Consider the following 24,734-nt stretch of genomic DNA (forward strand, 5'->3'; position numbering starts at 1 on the left):
AAAGAGACTGTAGAGGTAATATCACACCTAATTGCATTGGCAATCTAACAATTGTTTATAAGATGGAGGGTGAGGATACAAGCATAATGGGAAGCACTTAAGCACTAACTGTTTTTTCCTGCTGGGCCCATCTCTTCTATTCTTGCAGTAGAGTGAAACATTTTACAGGACTCTTGGTTTTCAGAGTGTGTCAGTGAACTGAATTCTTGTAAACTTGATTGCCTGCATACAAGAGTGTAGGAGGATGCCTGTGCTTACTATTTATGTATATGCTACCTGGTGTCAAAGTGCAAACTTCTGATCTACCAGCCTTGATGTCATTCTGGATGCATTTTTATTTAAATTGCAGTTCTAGTACAAAAAGTGATTACAAAAACAGTATCATGAAGTTCCAGGTTTACTTTCTGACTTCCAGTAGAAATTTGCTAAGTTTACAAGCAGAGATGACTTTTCTAGTTGCCAGTGCTCCAGACTTAACTTTGGATCTGATAGCTGAACTGTACCTTTTTCTGGCTCCTATAGTATCAGAAGGCCAAATTCTGTTCTCAGTTATCTGTCCAAACATGTTGTGTTTCAGGCTTCTAGTTGGATCTGCTTTAATGACTAACCAAAACAATAGCTAACAATTAAAAAAAAAAATTAGTTTACAACATTGCAAATTCTGTTTGATAGTGAATTTCTCAAGGCAGAGACTGTGGGCATGTCTACGCTGCCTCGCAGTTTGGACTAAGGGGGCATGCATAGCAATGTGCATTGAAGTACTGCTCTATAACTCCCCTCTGTGGATATGAACCTAAAGGTCCTGAGTTTGCACTAATGTAGTCCTCTTCATTCTACTGTAGTGTGAACTAGGGGCCTTTAAGTTGTGCCCACAGCATCGACACGGGATTTACAGCGCAGCACTTTGATGTGTGCAACTTTTCATGACCTCTTAGTCCAAAGTGTGGGACAGTATAGACGTGCATTTAGTCTACTCTTGTTTGCACAGTGTCCAGCACAGTGTGAGCCCAATATTTATCAGAACCTCTGGGCACTGCTGAAGGCATCACATTAAAATAGCTAGAAATCTCTGTAATTTGGAAAAACTGGAGGCAGTTGTGACCTGTTCATTTAGATGTTTTAACTGAAGTTATCTTACCACAAGGTGTCACTTCTGAGCTGGATTTACAGAGTAGTTAGTAACAGCGTTGTAAAATAAGGAGGGAGAATATGATTCTTTCATGATGCATTGTACATAGGCTTACATATGTTCACAGTGGCTGAAACATTTAATCATATTTGACTTTCTCCAATTGTAAAACTATTGAAATATCACAAGAATTCAGAGGGTGTGTAATATCAAAATACAGAGACACCTATAGGAGAGGCCATCTTTATTAAGCATTCTCCTGTCTTAAGAGTTTATCCCAAATGTGGAACTGGATTGTACTCAAGAAGACTACTTTTATTAAACTATTTTTGTTGGTCTATTTAGTGTTCAGTTGAGAGAGAGTTATTATAATTAATAAGAGAATTGGGAAAAGCTCCTATGATCTATTTCAGGGGTAGGCAACCTATGGCACGCGTGCCAAAGGCGGCACACAAGCTGATTTTCAGTGGCACTCACACTGCCCTGGTCCTGGCAACCGGTCCAGGGGGCTCTGCATTTTAATTTAATTTTAAATGAAACTTCTTAAACATTTTAAAAACCTTATTTACTTTACATACAACAATAGTTTAGTTATGTATTATAGACTTATAGAAAGAGACCTTCTAAAAACGTTAAAATGTATTACTGGCACGCGAAACCTTAAATTAGAGTGAATAAATGAAGACTCGGCACACCACTTCTGAAAGGCTGCCGACCCCTGATCTATTTTTTTGTAGCTAGGAAAAAAGCAAGTGCTCGTTTCTTTTTAAATGGCAGTAATAAACTTTTGTTGTATATTAAACAAGTGAGAGAAGCTGCACCTTGAATTCACGTAGTATTAGATATTCATGGTTGTTTGTATGCCATGTGTTGGACAATACTTGTAAAAATATATAGAACATTTTGGAGACACGTTACTTTGGTATATGTTTGAATAATTTGGAAAAAGTAAGGAGATCTTATTGGAGCATATCTACATTATATGTAGCAATTTTCAAAAATGCTGTTCATGATACTGTAAGAATTAACAAGTTAATAATACATTTTATCCAAAGTTAGCCCCAAATATTCTTATAGATTTATCTCTGATGTTAAATTGCTACATGCTGACACCTGACCAAAGTGAGACATACTATACTCTTACTGCATTTAAAGGCTTGCTCCAGGGAACCATGTACAGTATACTGTTTCACAGTCCTCATTCTCCTTTGGTAGCCCTGTTCTTTACACTTAATTTTAAATTGGAGGACAGAAAATATTAATATAGTTCTACTAGTAGCTCACAAGGGTGTCTTAAAATAAGGAAATGTGAGTGTCATGCTCAGATTTCTATTAGTCCATCACATCCACAATATATAACTACAGTTCAGAGAGTGAATGCTCTCTGCTCCTGAGCTTGGATCTCTCAGATAGTGTCCTCTGTTGTGAGCCATTATGTTGGGCTAAGTCTTCTTGCATTCAGCTTGCCTTTGTTGCGGTTGCAGTAGGGATCTAAATAATAAAAAAGAATCCACAGTGACAATTAATAATCTGATCTATACAGTCTGTGGTTCTGTGTCACATACATGCACATGGTTCTAGTGTAAAGTAAAGAGAGTAAGTAATAGAATCCAAAATAGTCAGGTTACAACATTCAAAAAGTCATAACTGAAAAATATCCTTTTGAGTCAGAGTTTTATGGTATTGCCCTAGAACATATGGGTGGCTTTAGATAGGTAGGCGCCATGACTTGTGAAGAGCTCTCTGGAGATCCATAGCAATTCGGCAATGGTTCATTTAACTATGACATCACTGGTAAAGATCTGGCAAAAATGGAATATTTCCAAACCTACTAAGCTTAAGATTCCCTGGCGTTAAGTGTGACCTGTAGCTAATTTATGCCTGAAAGACTTGGAAAATGAGAACAGGGTTGGCATCATCTGGAAAATGCTATCATATTGCCATTGCTCAGAAATAAAGGTACAGTCCTGTCACAAGAAAGATCAGTATTTCAGTTCTTTAAATATATAAATTATTGCTTACATTTTGCCTCTAACTAAGATATTGTATAGAATTTAAACAAAACAAGATTATAAAATATATACCAAATTAAAATTAGAAAATCCAATTCTATTGTCCCTATATATTGGAAATATATTGCTCCCAAGAGGAGATGTACCTTAGGCATTGTCTTTATTTTAAACCAACATTTATGACCATGTGGATTTGCTGATCACAATGAATGCGCTTCTTTCTTTGATGACACCTACCAATTCTTTGGTAATTGATTTTTCCATTCCATAATGAGGAGTTGATTTGATTCTTTGAAGAAAAATATCAGGTTTTAGACTGTGGCAAGAATTTGTCTATCATTTTAATCTCTCTCAAAAAAAATTGAACCTATCTGGGAAAATTATGATCAAGGTTAATTAAAACCCTTGAATAACTTAGGAAATGTTAGCAATATTCTTTCGTGTGTGTGTAGGTGGTGGTGGTGGTGGTGGTGGAGGTTTAAATCTAAAGTTTTACACAGCATAATGCTTTATAGTAGTAGTTGCTAAGAAGAGATAGATAACTGTTTTGGATTCTATTGTATCAATCACTTGAAGTAATTTGAGCTCCCTACAAATTAAGAAAATCCTGAAATTCCAGATGCAGTGTGAATGGAATCTGGCATATGGTTGTCTTGTTGGCATGGTGCAGATCTTACAACGAAGGGCTAACTAAATAGCAGCTGTTAGATTAAAGCAAATGTTGAAAAGCCTGGGTACAGTTTTTACAACTATGAATATTTGTAAGTGTCTTTTAGCTTTTTTTAGCTTTTGTTGTATTTGGTTTTCTTAACATAAACTGGAATACTCAATTATCAGGTATTGAACTGAGGATAACTCTAACTGTGACAACATTATAAGAAAATTAACAAGGAAGTTAACACAAAATAGCATTGAATACTTGTTTTTTATTGTACAAGGCTTTGTCTTTGTGAGGCTTTCAGATCCATTTCCCACCATTGATAACACCAGTTCATCTTTGATACTGGTAGCCCCTGTGAAAGTGCTAAATTAGGTAAGGTACAGTGGACACAAACATTCTTATTACTATATCGTATAGACCTACTTTTTACAGGATTAAGTGACCTGGTACCTAATCCCAGTGACTGGCTTGAGCCCTGTCTATTCTAGCATTCCCACTTACTAACACTGAAGCTCCCCTCCCTCTGCACTCGTTCAGTTTTGGCAGCTTTTTTGGTGTGGAAGCTTTGTAAGAATAGAAGACCAGTGAATTCTGAAGCATGTGTACCAAGGAATGCTGCTACATGGTTGATGGTGATGTGAGAATAAAAAGCTTCAGTGAAGCAACAGGATTGCAGGTGATAAACATAAACTGAATAGACAATCAGACCATCCTAAGCACCCTCCATGAGATCGATCTGGGTGGTGCTTGATTTGCAAGGAGGCCACATCCATTTGGAATTTTCTATGATGATGATGACTGGCATTGCCAACTTTGAGTATTCAAAAATCATGAGTCAAGCCTCCCAAAATCAGGAGTGGGTCAAAACCACATGAAACTTTTCTAAAATAATACATTTGGTGTTATTTTTCTATGCCTTCTGGTATTTGAGCCTTTAGGATGCACCTGGGTTATGTTTTCAAGCTTTTCTAATGCTCAGGGTTATGGAGAAAATTATTTTTTTTAAATGAAATCTGAAATCTCACTAATTAGTTAAATCCAGGAGTCAGAGGTTTAAGAAACGCATCAAATATTATGACAGGTTTCAGAGTAGCAGCCGTGTTAGTCTGTATCCGCAAAAAGAACAGGAGTACTTGTGGCACCTTAGAGACTAACAAATTTATTAGAGCATAAGCTTTCGTGGGCTACAACCCACTTCTTCGGTTGTAGCCCACGAAAGCTTATGCTCTAATAAATTTGTTAGTCTCTAAGGTGCATCAAATATTATGTAATAAAATGCATAAGTTGGCAAAATTGTATTACTGTATGATACTTACTTTGCTTTTTTGAGTTTCTGTTGAAAGGATTTTTCAGTTGTAGCAAGTATGTTTAATGAATCATACAGATATAATATTTGAAATGGATATTTCAGGGGCATATGTGAGTTGGATGCTGTTGCCTCTGCTCTCACTCAACTCCTTTGGTGTGTGTTTTGGCTACTGTTCTGGCTTTAACTATTGTGTTTAAGAGACCAGCGAGTAAATGAGTATAGAAATACCTAAGCATAAGACATTTTTCCTACAAAAAGACTAGGGGCAAATCTGAGGATTAGTAAATGCTGACCTGGGTTCAGCCTACCCTATAATAAAGGGTCTGCAGTGCTCATAGCACTTTGCAAACCCTTTGATCTGGGAGAGTTTGTGGTAGCTGGCAGCTTTGTAGCTTCTGCTGCCGCCTCTTACTCCTATGCAGTACCAGCATAAAACAAATCTACCAGTGAACTTTGGCTAAAGAAGACATGCTGCTGCAATGGTGCCCTACCTTGGAGGAACATGTATGTGGTTGAGAAAGGTATCCCATAACTGCCTACTGCAGAGTTTCTTCCTCTGAAGCCTCTGGTATTGGCCACTGTTGATGACTGCTGCTCTGATCCACTGGGGTATTTCCTGTGTGAAGGGAAGAAAGGAGTGTCTGCTATAGACATGGTGAGAGGGAAACTGGGAGATGAGCAAAACAGGAGGATATTGCCTGGAGGAGAGGGAGCAGGCAGTCCCATGTGAGTGGGTTCTTTTGAAAAATTAATCCCCAAGCTCCCAATTTATAGATTGTTGAGTCCCTGAGAGGACTAAATCCAGTGTGATGTATATCTATTATTTTAAAATGTGACTTATGAAACTTTTGGAATTCTATGCAACTGTTTTTCCTTTATTCTTTGAAAACTGAGAGAATGCTTTCAGTCAGGTAGGTGGTACTGTCTGAGGTTTTAGTTCTAAAGATGATTTTTGATGTTGCAAGTCTATTGGGAAACTTGGAGCTTAATAGGTACAGAGTAGGTACCTATCTTTAAGAAAAGGGGGCAGGACAGTCAGGAGAAATTTTTGAGAAAGAAAAGAGAATATACAAACTTAAAAATTGCATCATTAATTTTGAAATGAGACCAAGATTTGAAATATTCTTTTTCCCAGAAAAAGTAAATGAATTTAAAGCAAGAAGGGCTGAAGCAGAAAGGGTGGAGGAGGAACAAGGGCATTGGACATGTTGGATAATATGCAACTTGAATTATTCCTGCATTTAGAACTACATTGACTGCCAGAATCTGGGACTGGATGATGGGCTGTATTACTGGATAACTGCCCTGTTCTGTTCATTCCCTCTGAAACATCTGTTACAGACTACTGTTGGAAAACAGCATACTGGGCTAGATGGACCATAGGTTTGACCCAGTATGGCCATTCTTGTGCTCTTATGTACATTAACTGACGGTCTTATTCATTCCTATCTATAACTCAGCATTGTGATAAATGAGCACTGTATTTTTCTCTATCTTTTTGTGGGAAAGGCAGACCCATTTGTGATACACTGAACATATGGATTGTTTTTTTTTTCTGTTTACAATATTTGGAGGATGTTTTTGGTCTCTTAATTGAATCTCTTACAATATATCTCTGTACTTGAGAGTTTACCTTGTCTATTGTCTTGAATTTTTTAGGCTCTGAAACCCACCCCCAAGGGGAAGGTCTACACTGCTTTTTTTTTTTTTTTTTTGTCTTGCAGCCTGAGATCAATTGATCCTGGCTCTGAGACTCATGCTGTGGGTTTTTCTTTGCAGTGTAGACATACCCTTTGGTTCTAGCCAATTCTGCATTAATATTTCATATTCATGAACACTAAAGTCACTCACATTATATTAAAAAAAGCCTTGAAAGTAAAATAAATGTGATGGAAAATCTAAAACTAAGAACTGTATATTGTCAATGCTAACAACAATATATTTTACTAAGCTTTTGGTTGTTTTACTAATTCTGTCACTGTTTCCCAGACTTTCAACGAACTATTTTATCTGTAATAAGAAACCTTTTTGCTCATTCGTGCTATAAATAAAAAGACCATAATACTATACATTTATTTTAACAGGGCTGATCATATCATATCTGATTTATTGGCCTATTAATTAGGGAACAAAATTCCCATTCTGTATTTTTATGCAGTACTGCTTACTTTAAGTGAGATATTTAAGGTATCTGTATGCTGTATTAATTGCTTTATATTTTTATCTTAACTATTTGTTCTTTTTAAAAAAGCATACTAATCAAATTCTTTCACAATTCTTTACTTTTAAAGTGTAGCAAAAACACTTAATGATTAATTTACAAGTTTGGAAAGTTTGTGTGCTTTTTTCTTAATTCCCTATGTATTCGTCACACATTTTTGGTTGTGATGTGTGTATGCACATACATTTGTTTTGCAGTATAGTTACTCTTCAGAAAATAACAGCTTCACTCTTACTACTAAATAGGTGTCACTGCTAAAGAGTTGGTTAATACTAAACAAAAAAAATAATTATAAGTTACGGAGCTTCTTGTAAACGGGCTTCTTGTTTTGATGGTATAGTAATGTCTGCTAGCACCTCTGTAGTTAAGGATCTGTCGTTATTTCCATTAATTTCTTATTTTTGGATTATTAGATGCCATGTAGTGGAATTCTTTGCAAGGTAGACTATAGTTGTTCTTATCCTTCATATCTTTCCAATAAAAATAAGTTTTAAAATCTACTGCAATAGATTTACCTTTATTTATCACATTGTGCTCTGTGGTATCACAGCACTTGTAGAGTATGCAGTATAGATGATCCTCTACTAGTTAATTCCTGATATACATAGATGGGAACTGCTAAATGAGGTTTGAGCATTAATTCTTAAATTCCTTTAATTATCTTTCCTTTCAGTTAAAGTAGTAGTATGAATGTGTTACTTGTCTAAGGCACTAAACAGAGTTACCTGGACATGCAATATCTTGTTCTTCTCTCACTTATTTTTTGTTCATATATTTAAAGACGGTCCAAATGAAAAGTATGTTTGCAATTTGTTTAAAAAAAATTGCTCTTGGTCTAAAACTTTGCATATCACATTCAAGCCTAGGATAAATCTTTACAAGAGATTTATGAATGCTGGGAGAAAAGGAGATTTACCGACAGCTGAACTTGTGCAGCTGTAATTAAAACTTCTCAAACAAGATTTGAAACTGACTTTGCTTGCTTGACAAAAGATTTAATATCCATACTTTGTCAATGTATGATACCTTATTCAGTTAACTCTGCATTAAGATTATTTTTTCCTTATAAAAACTATGTCGGACTTAAAACTGTATTTAGAACTCCATAAATAACAAAATTGATGTTGACTTCATATTATATGCCTGAAAATCCCTTCACTATATGTAAATGAGAAACTGACTTCTCATTCAGTATTAATTAACTATATAATATCCTAAAATATCTAAATAAAATTCTGTTGCCTGTTAGAGTGTAAAACATAGATTGTATATTGCTTTTTAATACAAATATTTTTTGATAAAAGCAGCTATTTTTGGGTAGTCCTCAAAATCATCATAAGAACAAATTAGCAAATTTTGCTCATTCAAATACAGGAGTTCTTGTTTAAATAGACTTTTGGCCTTTCAGAATTGAGTATGGTTCTCTTTTATACATAACATGCTGTTTTATTATGCATGTACGGTATTAATTTTTTTAAGGTATGCTTTCAGTTCAGGATGACGTTTAGCCTTTGACCTAGCCACTTTCTTACAATAAACAGTTTGTTGATGAGAGCAGCTGCCAAGAAGATTGCTTCCAGACTGTTCTAATGTAGCTGAGGGAGAAAAGTAAGACAAAATACACCTTACAAGGCTGGATGGTGCTGTGTTATCTCTTCTGTGCCTTCATTTTAATGACAGTGGCATATTTTCTGTTTAGAAAATTCATAGTGTTCCAGACATTATAAAACCAGTATTTCTCCAACTTAAAAAATTAGCCCTTCTAGTACTTATATTTCTCTGTCTAAACATTAGCAGCTTAATATGCCATGAATTTGTTAATTTATTTTGCCTCTTAATAAATTTTTCATGTTTGGCCTTTTTTCAAATGTTAGCTATTTCTCATTAGTACACTGGAAAGGAAGAGGTAGGATAAGAACCCCTTTCTTGTATACATTAAGGAGCTGCACTTAAAGGGATTGTGAGAAAGGGGTAAAAGGTACTGACCTGAACAAAGGTGGGAATAAAGGAAAGTGGCAGGACCAGATGCGGGGGTGGGGGTGTCATACTAGCACAACATGTACCAATGGGTGGGGAGTATTTATATCCCATATGCCTCGGTAAGAATTCTCTTTCTACTTTGGGCTGGCAACACCCACCTGCCCACCCATGGGATCAGAGTAGGACTGGGTTTTGATGATCAGCAGTGAGCACTGTCCTAGTTGCCTTGTTCCTGTGGAGCAGGGAAGGAATTTTTCCCACTCTGACAGGTTGGGTGGGTTTTGTTTTTGTTTTTTTTGGCCCTCTCCCCAGCTGGTTGGAGGGACCTGGTGGAGATAGAGAAAGGGGTTAGGTCAGAAATCTTACATCTTAATAGGTAACAGGTGCAGCAGGTGTCTTGTGCAGGAACTCATTACAGAAAGGGTATGGTTCATGGATAAACAGGAGTTGGAAGAGGGTTTGGGGGCAAATATCCCCAAAGGAAATTGGGGAAAGAGGGATTGGGGCTCCTAACATCGGGTACAGTGGGCCACCTTCCTCCACTCCTTAAACCTCATACAATAGGAGGAAGGATGGCAGCATTAAAATCAGTCCAGCAGTTATCTTTTATGCGTGATTATTTGATTAGAGAGAGAGATAGGCCTTTGCCTCACAAACAGGAGCCAGGAGATTTGAGATCTATTCACAGCTTTGGAACAGCCTTAGGGCTGGTCTACACCCAGCCGCTAGTTCGGCGGCTGGGGATCGAAGTTCTGGGTTCAACTTATCGCGTCTGGTCTGGACGCGATAAGTCGAACCAGGAAGTGCTCGCCGTCGACAGCGGTACTCCAGCTCGGCGAGAGGAGTACCGCGGAGTCGACGGGGAGCCTGCCTGCCGCGTGTGGACCGCGTCTGAACCGCGGTAAGTTCGAAGTAAGGTATGTCGACTTCAGCTACGTTATTCACGTAGCTGAAGTTGCGTACCTTACTTCGACTTGGGGGGTTAGTGTAGACCAGGCCTTACTGTCTCTCACTGGGCAAGTAAAAGGTGGCTGCTCTCACTTTACTTGCCAGTACTTCCTTCCACAGAGAAATAGATGGGAAGAGTGACTTTCCTTCCTCCATTCCACAGAAATTTCTATGGAGTGGGGAGGTCACAGGTGGCCTAGCCTGTCCCCTCTTACTGTTCCTTAGAGTTAAGGGTGCTTGATTCAGATCTTTTTACCTCCAGACTAACTGAAGAGGGCCTCTATTTTTTCTCCCTTCCTCTGCTAATCAGCTGTCCTGATGCTTCTTGCTGCTTGCCACCTGCTGTGGTCATGAAGTTGTTATTGTGTCTGACCCTTGTTCTTTTATAAAGTGAGGGTCAGGGATATAGCAATGCTTTTACCTTTTACCTTTTTACCTTTTTATGATGGCTGTGCGGCTAAATTTATATTGTGTATGAAGTATTATACAATACTTCAATGGACGGTATTATAGACTTGGATAGTACTTTACTCCAATAACGTGCAAAAGGGATGAGGATGATAGAATTTTGTATAGCTTCTACATCTCCTGTATATTAATAGCAACATTTTTAGTGACATTTTGGATTTAAAATTAAAAAAAGTATTAAGGCTTGCCTATTCTGGCTAAGTATGAAACATGCTTTTAAAGAACCTGGTTTTAAGGTTGTTTTATGATACACTGTCATCCTGTTTAGGCACAAAAATGTACCACCTTTACAGGAAATTAAAACCTATGTGGCATCAGTGGATCAGGCATCTCCTTGGCCAAAGACAGCTGCCAAAACCTTGCCCTCTTGTGCCAGCAGTGGACTTTTCCTGCTGCTGGCTGTCTGTGGTGCCAGTGTTCTGGGCTAGAATTGCCATCGCTTTTTCTTGGCTGGCACCAATCTCCTTTGCTGCCACATCGGACGCTGGTTTGTTTCTGTTGGATTCAGGGGATGATATGGGAGCCCTCCGGTGGCTAATTTAACACCTTTACATTTGTGTGGCTGTTAAGCAAAAGCACTGTGTAATGTAGTGGATAAAGTATGTGTGTGTTCATGCACGCTTTTTATATTTTAAAGGTATTGAGCTCAAATCCTGTAGCTTTTTATTAATTTTTTCCCCCATCAATGCTATTATAGATGAATTCTTACTCCTTTTCTAAAATAAAAATATAAAAAGGTGATACCTTAACCAAATACTTCACATGTGGAAATAGCCAAGGTGGGGGCGGGGGGGGGGAAGTTTAGCTATATGAAGGTGTGATGTCTATAAAAACAGCTACACTAGAAATGGGTCATTCATACCCTCCTCTAAACTACTTCTACTTTTTTCCTGTGCAGTCTTCACTAGCAGTTAAAAATTGCAATAAATATACAGTCTTACACAATTTATGGTAGGCTCAATCAATACTTCTCAAATATAAAGGCACATACTTTATTCACTAGGCAACACGATTTTTGCTTAATATCCATGCAAACCTAAATGTGTTAAACTAGCCATTGGAGGGCTCCCATGTCATTCCTGCAAGCCAGTGGAAACCTATTGAATTACAAGAGGAAAAAGAAATATATAAAGGGGCTGTAGAGTTTCAACAGGGTTTTCCTAGTTCACTATTTCCCCCTTTCAGGAGAAAGAAACCAGTCACACACCCTTCATTCTCACCATGCCCTGTAAAAGATCTACCCATTTTAATTTACACATCATCCATGATGCCACTCTCCCCCCCTCAGTAGTCCAGGTATGTCCCACTCTTCGGGAATTGCTGGTGAGATCTTGATAATATGCTGTTTCTTTTTTAAAACATACTTTAGTAAGCAGTGAAGTAGTTAAACATTGACATTTACTGTCATCATTGGGAACCTGGAAGTGGTGGGTGAAAGTGCTACAAAAATGCAGCACAGCAAATTACATTTTAAAAGAGGGGTTTAAAAGAAAGTTGATTAATAGTGTTACATTAAATACAGTAACATAGCTGTTTTATTCCTTTGACTTGCAGATGGTGCGGTTTTGGGGCATAGTGACACAGGTGTCCTTTGCCCCAGCCCAGTAGTCTTAACCTCAGGATAATAGATGTTGAGTAGATTTTTTTCAAGACCAGTGTGCGCCAACTTCCCAGCATTTTTTTAAACAAGTGGACACTAAATGGATTGGGGATTTTTATTCGTTCCATTTTGCACTTGTTTGTTTAGATTTACTCCACCTGTTTATTCTTAACTGATTTCCGTTAAATTGTAAGCCACTTTACAAAACATGGGGTATAAAAGTAGCCTTATTGAGTTGTACCCATTACAGTTTAAACTCTTTTTTGAACTGAAAAAACTGATTCGGGTGTAGGAATGCCTTTAAGTAGGGATTAAGGTAGAATTTAGAGGGGTCACATGCAAGGTAGACATCTGTATAAGAGCACTAAAGAGGAGATGTGTATCTGGAGATTATAGTTAGCACTTTTTACATGGTGACTTATAAATGTTTTTTTCATTTTGTAATGTTTTTCCTTCAGGGATGAGACTGTTTCAGTGAGGTTTAGTTTAAAAACTAAAACATTTAAGGAAATGGGTAAGTCAGTTTTTTCTCACTAAGTTCCATAAGAATAGAAATATTTGCTTGGGTTATTTTATATCATCATTTCTCAAATGCGGCCACTGTGGCCGCATGCAGCCACCAGGGGCTTTTCTTGTGGCCACAGCTTCCTGGGCAGTGACTGGGGGTGGGGAAGGGAGAAAGCAATGGCCCCTCCTTCAGGGCCACCAGCAGGTGTTGGGCCCTGCCCCCCTCTGGAGCCACAAACGTCATAGAAGCAGGCAGCTAGTGAGTTCCTCATCTTCCTGGGTGTGGTGAGGCTCTGGCTTCGGGCTTCAGCCCTGGAGTGGCAGGCAGCAGGCTTCAGTCATGGGGCTTCAAGGTCCGGCCCTGGATTCTGGCTGCAGATGCTGGCCTTTGGCTTAAAGTGTATGAAAGAGAAATTGAACAGTGGGCAAAAGGTCTAGAGCAGGGGTTCCCAAACTTGGTTCACTGCTTGTTCAGGGTAAGCTCCTGGCGGGCCGCAAGACGCTTTGTTTACCTGAGTATCTGCAGGTACGGCCACTCGCAGCTCCGAGTGGCTGCGGTTTGCCGTTCCTGGCCACTGGGAGCTGCAGGAAGCTGAGACTTGATGGGTGGAGCAATGTCCACGATGATCCTGTTGTATGTGCTTGTGTGACAACAGAAGAAGGGAATGTCTTCCTTACAGAAACAATTGATACATCAGGAAATGCACACACAGCAGAATACTTACAAGAAGTAGCAGTAAAAGCTATAACTAACTGTGGAAAAAAAAATTCAAATGTCTAGCACATTGATCACAGACAATGCTGCAAATGTATCCAAGATGAGAAGAAATTATTTAGAAGAGAGTGAAGAGAGTCCCAAGCTAATAATATATGGTAGTGGTTCTCAAACTTTTGTACTGGTGACCACTTTCACACAGCAAGCCTCCGAGTGCGACCCTCCCCCCCCCCATAAATTAAAAACACTTGTTTATATATTTAACACCATTATAAATGCTGGAGGCAAAGCGGGGTTTGGAGTGGAGGCTGACAGCTCATGACCGCCCATGTAATAACCTCGCGACCCCCTGCGGGATCCCGACCCCCAGTTTGAGAACCCCTGATATATGGCTACAGTGCTCCATTTGATGCACCTCCTAGCCAAAGATTTCAGTGTTCCAGAAAGAAAGGCTAATGATGTTGAAATTGCAAAATACTTCTGTAACAACCACTTTGCAGCAGCTGCTCTGAAAAAAGTGGGAGGAACCAAGCTAACTCTCCCACAAGATGTGTGATGGAACTCAGCAGTGGACTGTTTTGAGCACTATATCAAGAACTGGCCTAATCTGATGACAGTTTGTGAAGAAAATTGTGAAAAAACTATGCTGTAAGAAGCTTGGGGCCAGGTATGAAAAATCATGGGTATCATACCTAGAAACTACTCATTTGAAATCCCAGATATGTAAGTAGATTAGGAAATGACTAGGAAAGACGCAGTTAGGTTTATCTCTTTTTATTTCTTTATGGCTTGTAGATTCCTGTGTGCTAATCCCAGGTGCTTTTGTTTTGCTGATAACCTATTAACTGGACCTCAAGAAAACTATTCTTTATGCTTAATCCTTATAAGTGGTTTTTTAAATCTAGCAATAGCCTGAGTTTCCAGATGTATTTTCTTTCTTTTTGTTTTTAATAAAATTTACCTTTTTTTAAGAACAGGATTGGATTTTTGTGTCCTAAGAGGTTTGTGCACATGTTGTTTAATTAGCTGGTGGCAACAGCTGATTTCCTTTGTTTTTCTTTCTCAGCTCTTCCCCGGAGGAGAGGTGAAAGGGCTTGAGGGTACCGCACAGGAAGGAATTCCCAAGTGCGCCTTCCTCAGTTCTCAAAGGGGTTTTGCAATTGGGTGGTGGCAGCATCTACCCATCCAATGTCAGACAAAAGCTGTAACCTTGGGAGTTTAATACAAGCCTGGAGTGGGCAGTATTAATTTTTAGAATCCTTGCGTGCCCCCACCATCTGCACTCAAAGTGCCAGAGTGGGGAATCAGCCTTGACAGGTGTGTCTAGAATGCAATATAAAATTACATCTGTTTGTAAGAAATTAAAGCTAAGTATTAGTAACAGATAATAGGTTACTATATGTAACACGTGATAATGGCATATAAAGACTTTATCAGCAGGAGTTTGGGAGTACTACATATTACTTTAAGTGAAGTCATAAGTGCAACAGTCATAAGATCAGCCCAAAGAAGCATTGCTAAAATCTTTTATGCCACTTCATCATTAGTTGTGCAAAAGCTAAGCATTTGAGAGAGTTTGAAAAACATTATTGGAACTGTTTTCCATCTGTAAAGTCAGGTGCCTTAGTTGTCTTGAAGCTCAGTGGGCAGAGTTTAGAGGAGCTACAAAAATCGAAAAATGACAAAGTAGCATTTCTGGACCTAAACATGTCACTATTTAAAGCCTGTTGTCTCAGGCCCTTTTGTGGCTAGAAGCTAGTGCTGGGTCCCATTGGGGAAACACATTTTCCTTACTGCATAGAATAAACTCAAATTTTTTTTGCACTACAGGATTTCAAGGTAATGGACTTCAAAATTGTGACTTTAATGTATAGAAAAAGCTGTAGCTTGCACAGGAAAGAATGGTCCATCCTGAGATTTGAGCAGATGTAAATTTTGGGGAGGAAATTCCATAGCTGGAGGGTGGAAACAGGTCCACTATTTTTTTATTTTTTTTAAATAGACAATGGTGTTTGGAATGTTAGATTAATTCCTTGGGAGAAGAATTAGTGGGAAGTAAGCATGTGTCATAGCCAGACATATATTAATTGTGCTGCAGTTAAGACTCTGGACTGTGTGATTTTTCTCAGTGTTAATTCTTCTGTCTCAGGATGGATAGCATGACAGGAGAGTTTGCTGGGACTGAACAAGTAAGGCTGAATTTAGAATTTGCTCATTTGTATAAATTGGGTGGTTATGCTCATTATTTAATTTCTTGGAGAGTCATTTGTCCACAAATATCAGATCTGTAGCTCCTTCTTTCCCTGGTGCACCAGAAATGTTTAATGTATAGAGGATTTTAACACTTTGAAAATAGCTTATAAGTTACCATTTTCTTTAATCAGTTCATCAATAGCTTTAACTTCCTTTCCTGCCTTAGCTTCAGTATGTTGCCTACTGGTGTACCTGTGATATAGCTACTTCCAATTTTATCTTCTGTTCCTAGCTGAAATACCTAGTCCAGTTTAGATTCATAGGTCATAAAATGAGTGGAGAAAAATACAGCAAAAAGACAGTTTTTGTGTGTGTAGGTGACTGACTTTTTGCTCCTTGTACTTGGCCTAGATTTGGAAAAGTCCCAGCATCTTCTTTTCTTTGGCTGTTTAGAAATAGGTGTTTTAAAGAGATGGCAAAACATTTCATATAAACCCCTCTACAATAGCATTAGATAAATCCAAAACGTTTTACTAATGTGGAGCTGCTGTTTCAGGATATCTCAAGGACCTGTGTGGTCCCAATCACCCATCCCCTTAACTTTGTCTTCAGTATAATTTATTTCACACTTCTAAGGCTCTGTAATAAAAGGAAGAGAGCTGAGCATCTAGGAGGCTCTGGGATAAGTGTGTGCTTATACTTTATACTTCTTGTGTCCTGTTTAAAAAAACTTTAATTCACAAATCTATACAAACAGCGTCATTAGCTGTGACAACAGAGCAGAATAGTCAGTGCCTTCTGTACACTGAGAATACTGAGTTCTCTTAATTAGGCAAATGCTTTTATAAGGTCTTTGCTGGCTTCTTTGTTAATCTGTTTTAGTTAGTTCCTCAGTTACCCTGGCCAGTTCAAATAAGGCCCTACCCAGATTGGATTTAGCAAGATTTAGGTCCAAACTTATCAGTAGTCACAGCCTCTTCTGCCAGCATTCTACCGAGGAATCATTGTTCACCATTATGGAAATGCTTTTTACTAAGTTGTTGCAACATTCCCAGTAAAGTTTGTCATAACTCTGGGTTGTATAACCTGTAGCATAGAAGCCTAAGTGGTTAGCATGCTAAATCACCCACTCAGTGTGGGAGTATCCATGTGTTTTAGATTGGCTCCATACTTGAGTGCATGAGGCAAAGAATGTCTGCACAGAGTCACCAACAGACTTGTTGTAGGAAAGGGGTTGGACTCAGAGGCCAGGAAGCTGCAAAGGGAGTTGGGTTGCAGTTCAAGGAAGTGATAAGCAACCAGCCAGACCAGGGCAGATCCTAGTGAGGGGAAGCCTTGAAAATGTAGGCTAGTTTTTCCATACTCGTCCAGGAGTGACCCTTTTGATATAAAAAGAACAACGACAAGGAGTCCTTGTGGCACCTTAGAGACTGACAAATTTATTTGGGCATAAGCTTTTGTGGGCTAAAACCCACTTCATCAGATGCATGGAGTGGAAAATACAGGAGCAGGTATAAATACATGAAAAGATTTGAGTTGCCTTACCAAGTGTGAGGTCAGTCTAACGAGACAATTCAGTTAACAGCAGGATACCAAGAGAGGAAAAATAACTTTTGAAGTGGTAATGAGAGTGGCCCATTTCAGACAGTTGACAAGCAGGTGTGAGTAACAGTAGGGGGAAATTAGTATTGGGGAAATTTAGGTTTAAGTTTTGTAATGACCCAACCACTCCCAGTCTTTATTCAGGCGTAATCTAATGGTGTCCAGTTTGCAAATTGTGAGTATCAACAGAGGGAAAATGATTTTTTGTAGAGATCAGGCCTTGTTAGCACTGACTCCTCTCCCCTCCCCCCCCCAAACTCGGTAAGGCAACTCCCATCTTTTCATGTGCTGTGTATTTATACCTACCTACTGTATTTTCCACTCCATGCATCTGATGAAGTGGGTTCTAGCCCACAAAAGCTTATGCCCAAATAAATTTGTTAGTCTTTAAGGTGCCACAAGGACTCCTCGTTGTTTTTGCTGATACAGACTAACACGGCTACCCCTCTGAAACCTTTTGATATAGACATTCTCAGAAGAAAGTTTGTGTGCATTAATGTGCAGTTGTGCATATTTCTCTCATTTTCCTCTCCACAGGAAAATCATATTTCTTTTCTGAAATGGCTTGAAACAAAAGTAGATGTTGAAGGATTAATAAAATCCAGCAAGATGACCCTTAAATTTGTCTCATCTTACAAGCCGGAGATGGAAATAACACAATCTCTCATACCAGTCGTCACTGTGGGAGGCTTCTCATCTGAACACTTCAGCCTGCAGACATATCAACACAATCTGCAAACAAAGAAGCTTGGGAAGATTGTTCTGTTTGCTGAAGTCACATCAACAACAATGAATCTTCTTGATGGGTAAGGTGCTGGTGTAGACCATCTCAGATAAACATTTTGAATTGTGATTCACATATAATGAAATACACTAACCATACAATGTTCAGCATGAAATTGAAAACTTTTCTCTTTGACTTAGCTTTTGCTCAATAACCTCTATATACACACAAGCTATTTCTCCTATTGAGTGAGAAGTAAGAAGGAAAGAGACTGATTGTTTATTTGTAAATACTTAGCAAATGCTCGATTCTATGGTAATGGAGGCCTTACAAGTATTTAGATGTCTTTGAGAAGGAAAACTTAGTGCACCAATTACTTTCTTGATAATAGGACTTAACCATTGTTTCTCCTGTTGCAAAATGTTAATATTTGTAATGTTTTGTGAAGGCATTACATAAGCAGATATAGAAGACTCAGGATTTTTCTAAACCTCGTTGATAAAATAAAAAACAAGTTTTCTTATTTAAAAAGTCATTTATTTCTTTGTAATATTATATAATTTTTTACATTCTGTTTAATACTCTTTTAGGTGATACGAATATTTCACTATCAAATTTTTTTTTTGTTTCCAAACATTCATTCGAGTTTAAAAATACTTTTGAGCAACACATAAATGACTTTGGTAACACCTATGCAGGATGTCTGTTGAGGAAAATAGTTCATTGAGATTTAAAACAAGATTAGAAAAGTAAATGAATAACAATAAATCCTAGAGTTACTCTAGCTACGCTACCATTTACAAGGTCTATAATTGTAATATTTCAGAGCACAAACTAATCAGATGGTTGAAGAACCCCCCCCCCCCTTTTTCTCTCCCCCCCCATTGTGATGTTGTGGAACAGTTGGCCACATATGCAATCAGTTAAGTCATCTTAAGGGGGAGGGATAGCTCAGTGGTTTGAGCATTGGCCTGCTAAACCCAGGGTTGTGAGTTCAATCCCTGAGGGGGCCATTTAGGGAACTGGGGTAAAAATCTGTCTGGGGAGTGGTCTTGCTTTGAGCAGGGGGTTGGACTAGATGACCTCCTGAGGTACCTTCCAACCCTGATATTCTATGATCTTATCTGTGTTCACAGTTCATTAGTTAATCAGCAAGAAGAGGTGTTGCTCTTTAGCTATAGAGCCCAAACTATAGGTCTTTATATAAACTGAATTTAGAGTATATTTTCTTGGTAAGGGAATAGGTGGATTTGGTTTAAAAACAAAACAAAACAAAAAACCCACCGTATTTTAACAAGAATTAGAATCATATTATAGTAGTTTAAATTTTATGCTTAAATAGCTGGTTAACAGTGCTCATTAAATATTAGCAGTCTTTTCTGTGGAATTTAATAGTAATAGATCAAGGGATTTTTTTAACGCATGAATTTAATACATTTTTCCTGAAATATACTTTAATCTGATTCATAAATAGGATTTACAAAGTATTCTGGATTTCTGGATAAATTAAGAAAAACTAGAAAAACTCAAAAGCAAGTTTTGAAAATTTGAAGGCTTTAACACTGTTCAGCTAAATTATTTTAATTAAACTATTAATTATATTAACTAATTTAATTTAATAATTTAATTAAACAATTCCTTATTAAGATGGAGACAAAACCCGTTAATTTTTCTCACTAAGTGTGAAAGATATTGCTATTGAATATTTTTTTCCTTTTTTGTTTTTGGCACGCTAATTAAAAGTTAGCTTAAGTCTGAGGAGGAAGAATAACTTTTTATTTTGGCCCCAGTCTTGCAACTGGATCTGTTTGCGGGAGCCCATGCACCTGGGTGTATCCCCATGGATTTCATTGGCAATCCACAGAGACACAGGGGTCCATTCTTCTGGATCTTATGCAGGATTTGGTCTTCATTTTTTATTGTGGGATAGTACCTTTTGTTGTATAAATTTAAAAAACTCACTGCAGGTGAAATAGCTACTCAGACCTGTTGAGATGAAATCAGAATCATCATTGTGTCTGAATAAACTAAAGACGTGATACGTCAGTTAATAATTAGGGATCACATCATGGTAGGGGTCTACGGTAGACCACCAAATCAGGAAGAGAATGGTAGGGGTCTACGGTAGACCACCAAATCAGGAAGAGAAGGTGGATGAGTCATTTATAGAACAAATAACAGAAATATCCAAAACACAAGACATGGTACTAATACAGGACTTGAACTACCCAGACACCTGTAAGATGGGAAAACACAGAATTTCCAGTAAGTTCTTGGACTGTGTTGGGCAAAACTTATTTGTTTCAGAAAGTGGAAGAAATAACCTGGGGGACAGCCACTGTAAACTTGATTCTGACCAACAGGGAGGAATTGGTTGTGAATCTGAAGGTGGAAGGCAAGTTGAGTGAAAGTGATCATGAAGTGATAGATTTAATCATTCTAAAGAAAGGAAAGAGTGAAAGCAGCAGAATAAGGACAATGGATTTGAAAAAGCAGGCTTTAACAAATTCAGAGAACTGGTGGGTAAGGTCTAATGGGTCTAAAGGTATACAGGAGAGCTGGCAATTTCTCATGGAGAAAGTATTGAAGATGCAACTGCAAGCTATGCTGATGTCAAGGAAATATAGGAAGAATAGAAAGAGGCCCTTGTGGCTTCATCAGGAGCTCTTTAATGACCTGAAAATGAAAAAGGAATCCCACAAAAGGTGAAAACATGGAAGAATAGCTGAGGAAGTACAAAAGAATTTCACAAGCCTGTAGGGATAAGGCTAAGGTACAAAATAAGTTACACCTAGCAAGATGCATAAAAGACAGTAAGAAAGAGGTTCTTTAAATACGTTAGGAGCAAGAGAAAGACAAAAGAAAGTGTAGGTACTCTACTTAACAGGGAAGGAGAGCTAATAACTGGTGACCTCAAGAAGGCTGAGGTGTTTAATGCCTATTTTGCTTCAGAGGGTCCTGTGGCACCTTTAAGACTAACAGAAAGGTGCCACAGGACCCTCTGTTGCTTTTTACAGATTCAGACTAACACGGCTACCCCTCTGATATTTTGCTTCAGTCTTCACTAAAAAGGTTAGTGGTGACCACATACTCAACACAATTAATATTAACAACATGGGGGGAGGAATGCAAGCCAAAATAGTGAAAGAAGAGGTTAAAAAATATTTAAATAAGTTAGATGTATTCAAGTTGACAGGGCCTGAGGAAATTCATCCTAAGGTACTGAAGGAACTAGCTGAAGTAATCTCTGAACTGTTCTCAGTTATCTTTGAGAACTCATGGAGGACAGGTGAGGCCCTTCTCATGGGGAAGGGCAAATATAGTACCTGTCTTTAAACATTGGAACAAAGAGGACCCAGGGAATTATAGCCTAACTTTGATACATAGAAAGATACTGGAGCAAATTATTAAACAATCAGTTTGTAAGGGGATAATAGGGTTATAAGAATAGCCAAAATGAATTTGTAAATAACAAATCTTGCCAAACCAATCGAATTTCCTTCTTTAACAAGATTACTGGCCTACTGGATAGGGGAGAAGTAATAGACCAGATATGTCTTGATAGTAGTAAGGCTTTTGATATAGTCTCACATAACATTTTCATAAGTAAACTAGGGAAATGCAGTCTAGATGAATTTACTGTAATTTGGGTGCATAACTTGTTGAAAGATTATACTGAAAGAGTTGTAGTCAGTGGTTTGATTTCAAACTGGGAGGGCATGTCTAGTGAGGTCCCACCTCAGTCAGTCCTGGGTCTAGTACTTTTCAGTATTTTCATTAATGACTTAATTAATGAAGTGGAGAATATGCTTATATAATTTGCAGATGACAGCAAGCTGGGAGGGGTTGCAAGTACTTTGAAAGACAGGATTAGAATTCAAAATGACTGTGACAAATTGGAAAATTAGTCTGAATTCAGAAAGATGAAATTCAATAAAGACGAATGCAAAGTACCTTGCTTAGGAAGGAAAAATCAAATGCACAACTACAAAATAGGGAATAACTGGTGATAGTACTGCTGCTGAAAAGGATCTGAGGGATTATAATGGATCACAAATTGAATGAGAGTCACATTGTTATGTGATGCAGTGATAGAAGAAGGCTAATATAATTCTGGGGTGTATCAAAAAAAGTGTCGTGTGTAAGACACAGGAAGTAATTGTCCTGCTTTACTTGGCACTAGTGAGGCATCAGCTGGAGTGCTGTATCCAATTCTGGGCGCCACACTTTAGGAAAGATATGAACAAATTGGAAAGAGTCCAGAGGAAAGCAGCAAAAGTGATAAAAGGTTTAGCAAATCTGCCCTATGAAGAGAGGTTAAAAAAAAACTAGGTGTGTTTAGTCTTGGGAAAAGAAGACTGAGGGGGGACCTGATAAGTCATCAAATACGGTAAATGCTATTATAATGAGGACAGAGCTGGGCTTAATCTTCATCAAGGGACATTTAGGTTAGATATTAGGAAACACTTTCTAATTGTAAGGATAGGTAAGCTCTGGAATAGGCTTCCAAGGGAAGTTTTTAAGAACACCTGTCAGGTACAGTGTAGGTAGAGTCCTGCCTCAGTGTAGGGGTCTGGACATGATGACTTTTCGAGGTCCCTTCCAGTCCTATATTTCTGTGATTCTATACATTTGCACTGACATTTGTTTCAGATGATGCAATGACGATAAGAATATCTTCACTTTGGAATGTTAGGTGTTGTATTGCTCAAACTACAGTTGGGATTTCATTAGATATCACATTAAGTAGGATCAGACCTGGTCAGTATTTAAGATCTTCAAGAAAAAGATCAAGGTGCTGCAGGAAGTGGTGTTGGCATTCCATAAATCAGGGGTTTTCTAACTGAGGGTCGGGACCCCTCAGGGGGTCGTGAGGTTATTACATGGGAGGTTGCGAGCTGTCAGACTCCACCCTAAACCCCGCTTTGCATCCAGCATTGTTTACCTGCCGTGTCTGTAGGTTTGGTCGATCGCGGCTCCCAGTGGCCACGGTTTGCCGCTCCAGGCCAATGAGGGTGGCGGGAAGCGGCAGCCAGCACATCCCTCGGCCTGCACCGCTTCCCACAGCCCCCTATGGCCTGGGAAGGCAAACGGCGGTCAGTGGGAGCCGGTTTCGGCCGAACCTGCGGACGTGGCAGGTAAACAAATCGGCCTGGCCTGCCAGGGGGCTTACCCTGGCGGGCCGTGTGCCGAAGGTTGCCGATCCTGCCTTAGATTCTCAATCTAACTTGGCACCCAGGCAAGCTGGACTTAATTTTAAATGATCATTTACACTGAAAATCACTAAATATTCAGGTTGCTTCCAGTCCCAAGAGACCAGTCACTTACCCCAGATCAATTGGCACCCTAAATCTTGCATTAAAGACAATGCCTGTAGCCAATCCTGTAATGAACTATTTAAAGGTATATTAACTAAGAAAAAGAAAAATGTGTTTATATACAGGTTAAAGCAAGCAAATGAGTTTCAGTCTAAATCCTAAAAGTGACAGAGTTGTAGTGATCTGTCAATTTAAAATGTCTTTCAGGGCAGACCCAGGAGTTAACCCCCAGGGATCTCTGCCTCAGCTGCTCTGCTGTAGCGCTTTAATGAAGACGCTCTAAATCAATGGTAGAGAGCGCTCCCGTTGGCATAATTACTCCATTTCCATGAGAGGCCGTAGCTATCTCAGTGGGAGAAGCTCTCCTGCTGATATAGCGTTACCTACACCAGAGGTGGGGGTGCTATATAACTACATCGTTCGGGGTGTGGGTTTTTCACACCTATGAGTGACGTGGTTATACTGAAGTAAGTGTCCAGTCTAGATCTGTCCTTAGTTTAATGTCTTTTGCCCTGAGAGAGTTCAGACAGGAAAGAGATGACAGATTTTTCTTGTGATCCTGTTTTATCTTTTACATTTGGCCTTCCAGTCCATGAGATGAGCTCTCTTGCATGTAGCATTTCCAAGGTGTGATAGGGCCGTCACCAATTCTTTGTACTTTGATGTTTCTTAATGGCCCATTTAATCTTGATTGGCCTCCTTAATAGGTGCAGGGGACAATTCCCATGCCTGGATTCACATGTTCAGAGCAAACATTTTCCAAGTTATAAAGTAAAACTTGCATTTTTCCTTATAGCATGGCATACAGGCATTATAAGTGAGATTAATGCATGCAGCTACTTACAAGCATTTCATAGTCTAAACAATAAATATATATTATTGTAAGACTAATGCCAATTCTGAACAAAACGAACATACAGGTGAGCTGGTTTGATTTCCAGCTATGAGTTTGTCAGTTCTTAGCTAACACCTGCAGCCTTGGCCAGAGCTGGCACTTGGTTTACCAGCATCACAACGAGCTTCATGGATTTATTCATCTTTAAACCTTTTTGTTCTGTGCCACCGTGTCTATCCTTTGTCTTCCCCTGTTTCTAGTTTCTTTCACTGTGGTATGTATCATCATGTAAGGTATCCTTCCCATGTCCATTCTTGACACGTCCATGCAGTTGTCTTTCTTGACTCTTCTGAAACAATGTTATTTCTTACCCTAGTCATTTTCCTATTAATTCATTTTTTATTTTCTGCAGTCTTGAAATTCTCAGTGTTCCCCTCAGTCAGTTCATTTCTGCAGACAGTATCTTACATTTGTTGGCTTTACTCATATTCCCAACATTCTGACCCATACAG

The 24,734-nt window shown here is 38.7% G+C and overlaps 1 protein-coding gene across 1 annotated transcript in view; it reads left to right on the top strand.

Annotated features, from left to right (window-relative positions):
- LOC112114735 (biotin--protein ligase) overlaps nucleotides 1–24,734 on the top strand; it is a 224,712-nt gene that overhangs the window by 60,370 nt on the left and 139,608 nt on the right. The window contains exon 6 of the mRNA XM_026651957.1: nucleotides 17,883–18,151. Within this exon, the coding sequence (XP_026507742.1) occupies nucleotides 17,883–18,151 (269 nt within the window). The remainder of the gene's footprint in view (nucleotides 1–17,882; nucleotides 18,152–24,734) is intronic.

The sequence above is a fragment of the Terrapene carolina genome, unplaced genomic scaffold (assembly GCF_002925995.2).
Source record: "Terrapene carolina triunguis isolate 2854851 unplaced genomic scaffold, T_m_triunguis-2.0 Scaffold31, whole genome shotgun sequence".
In the NCBI taxonomy this organism is placed as follows: domain Eukaryota; kingdom Metazoa; phylum Chordata; order Testudines; family Emydidae; genus Terrapene; species Terrapene triunguis.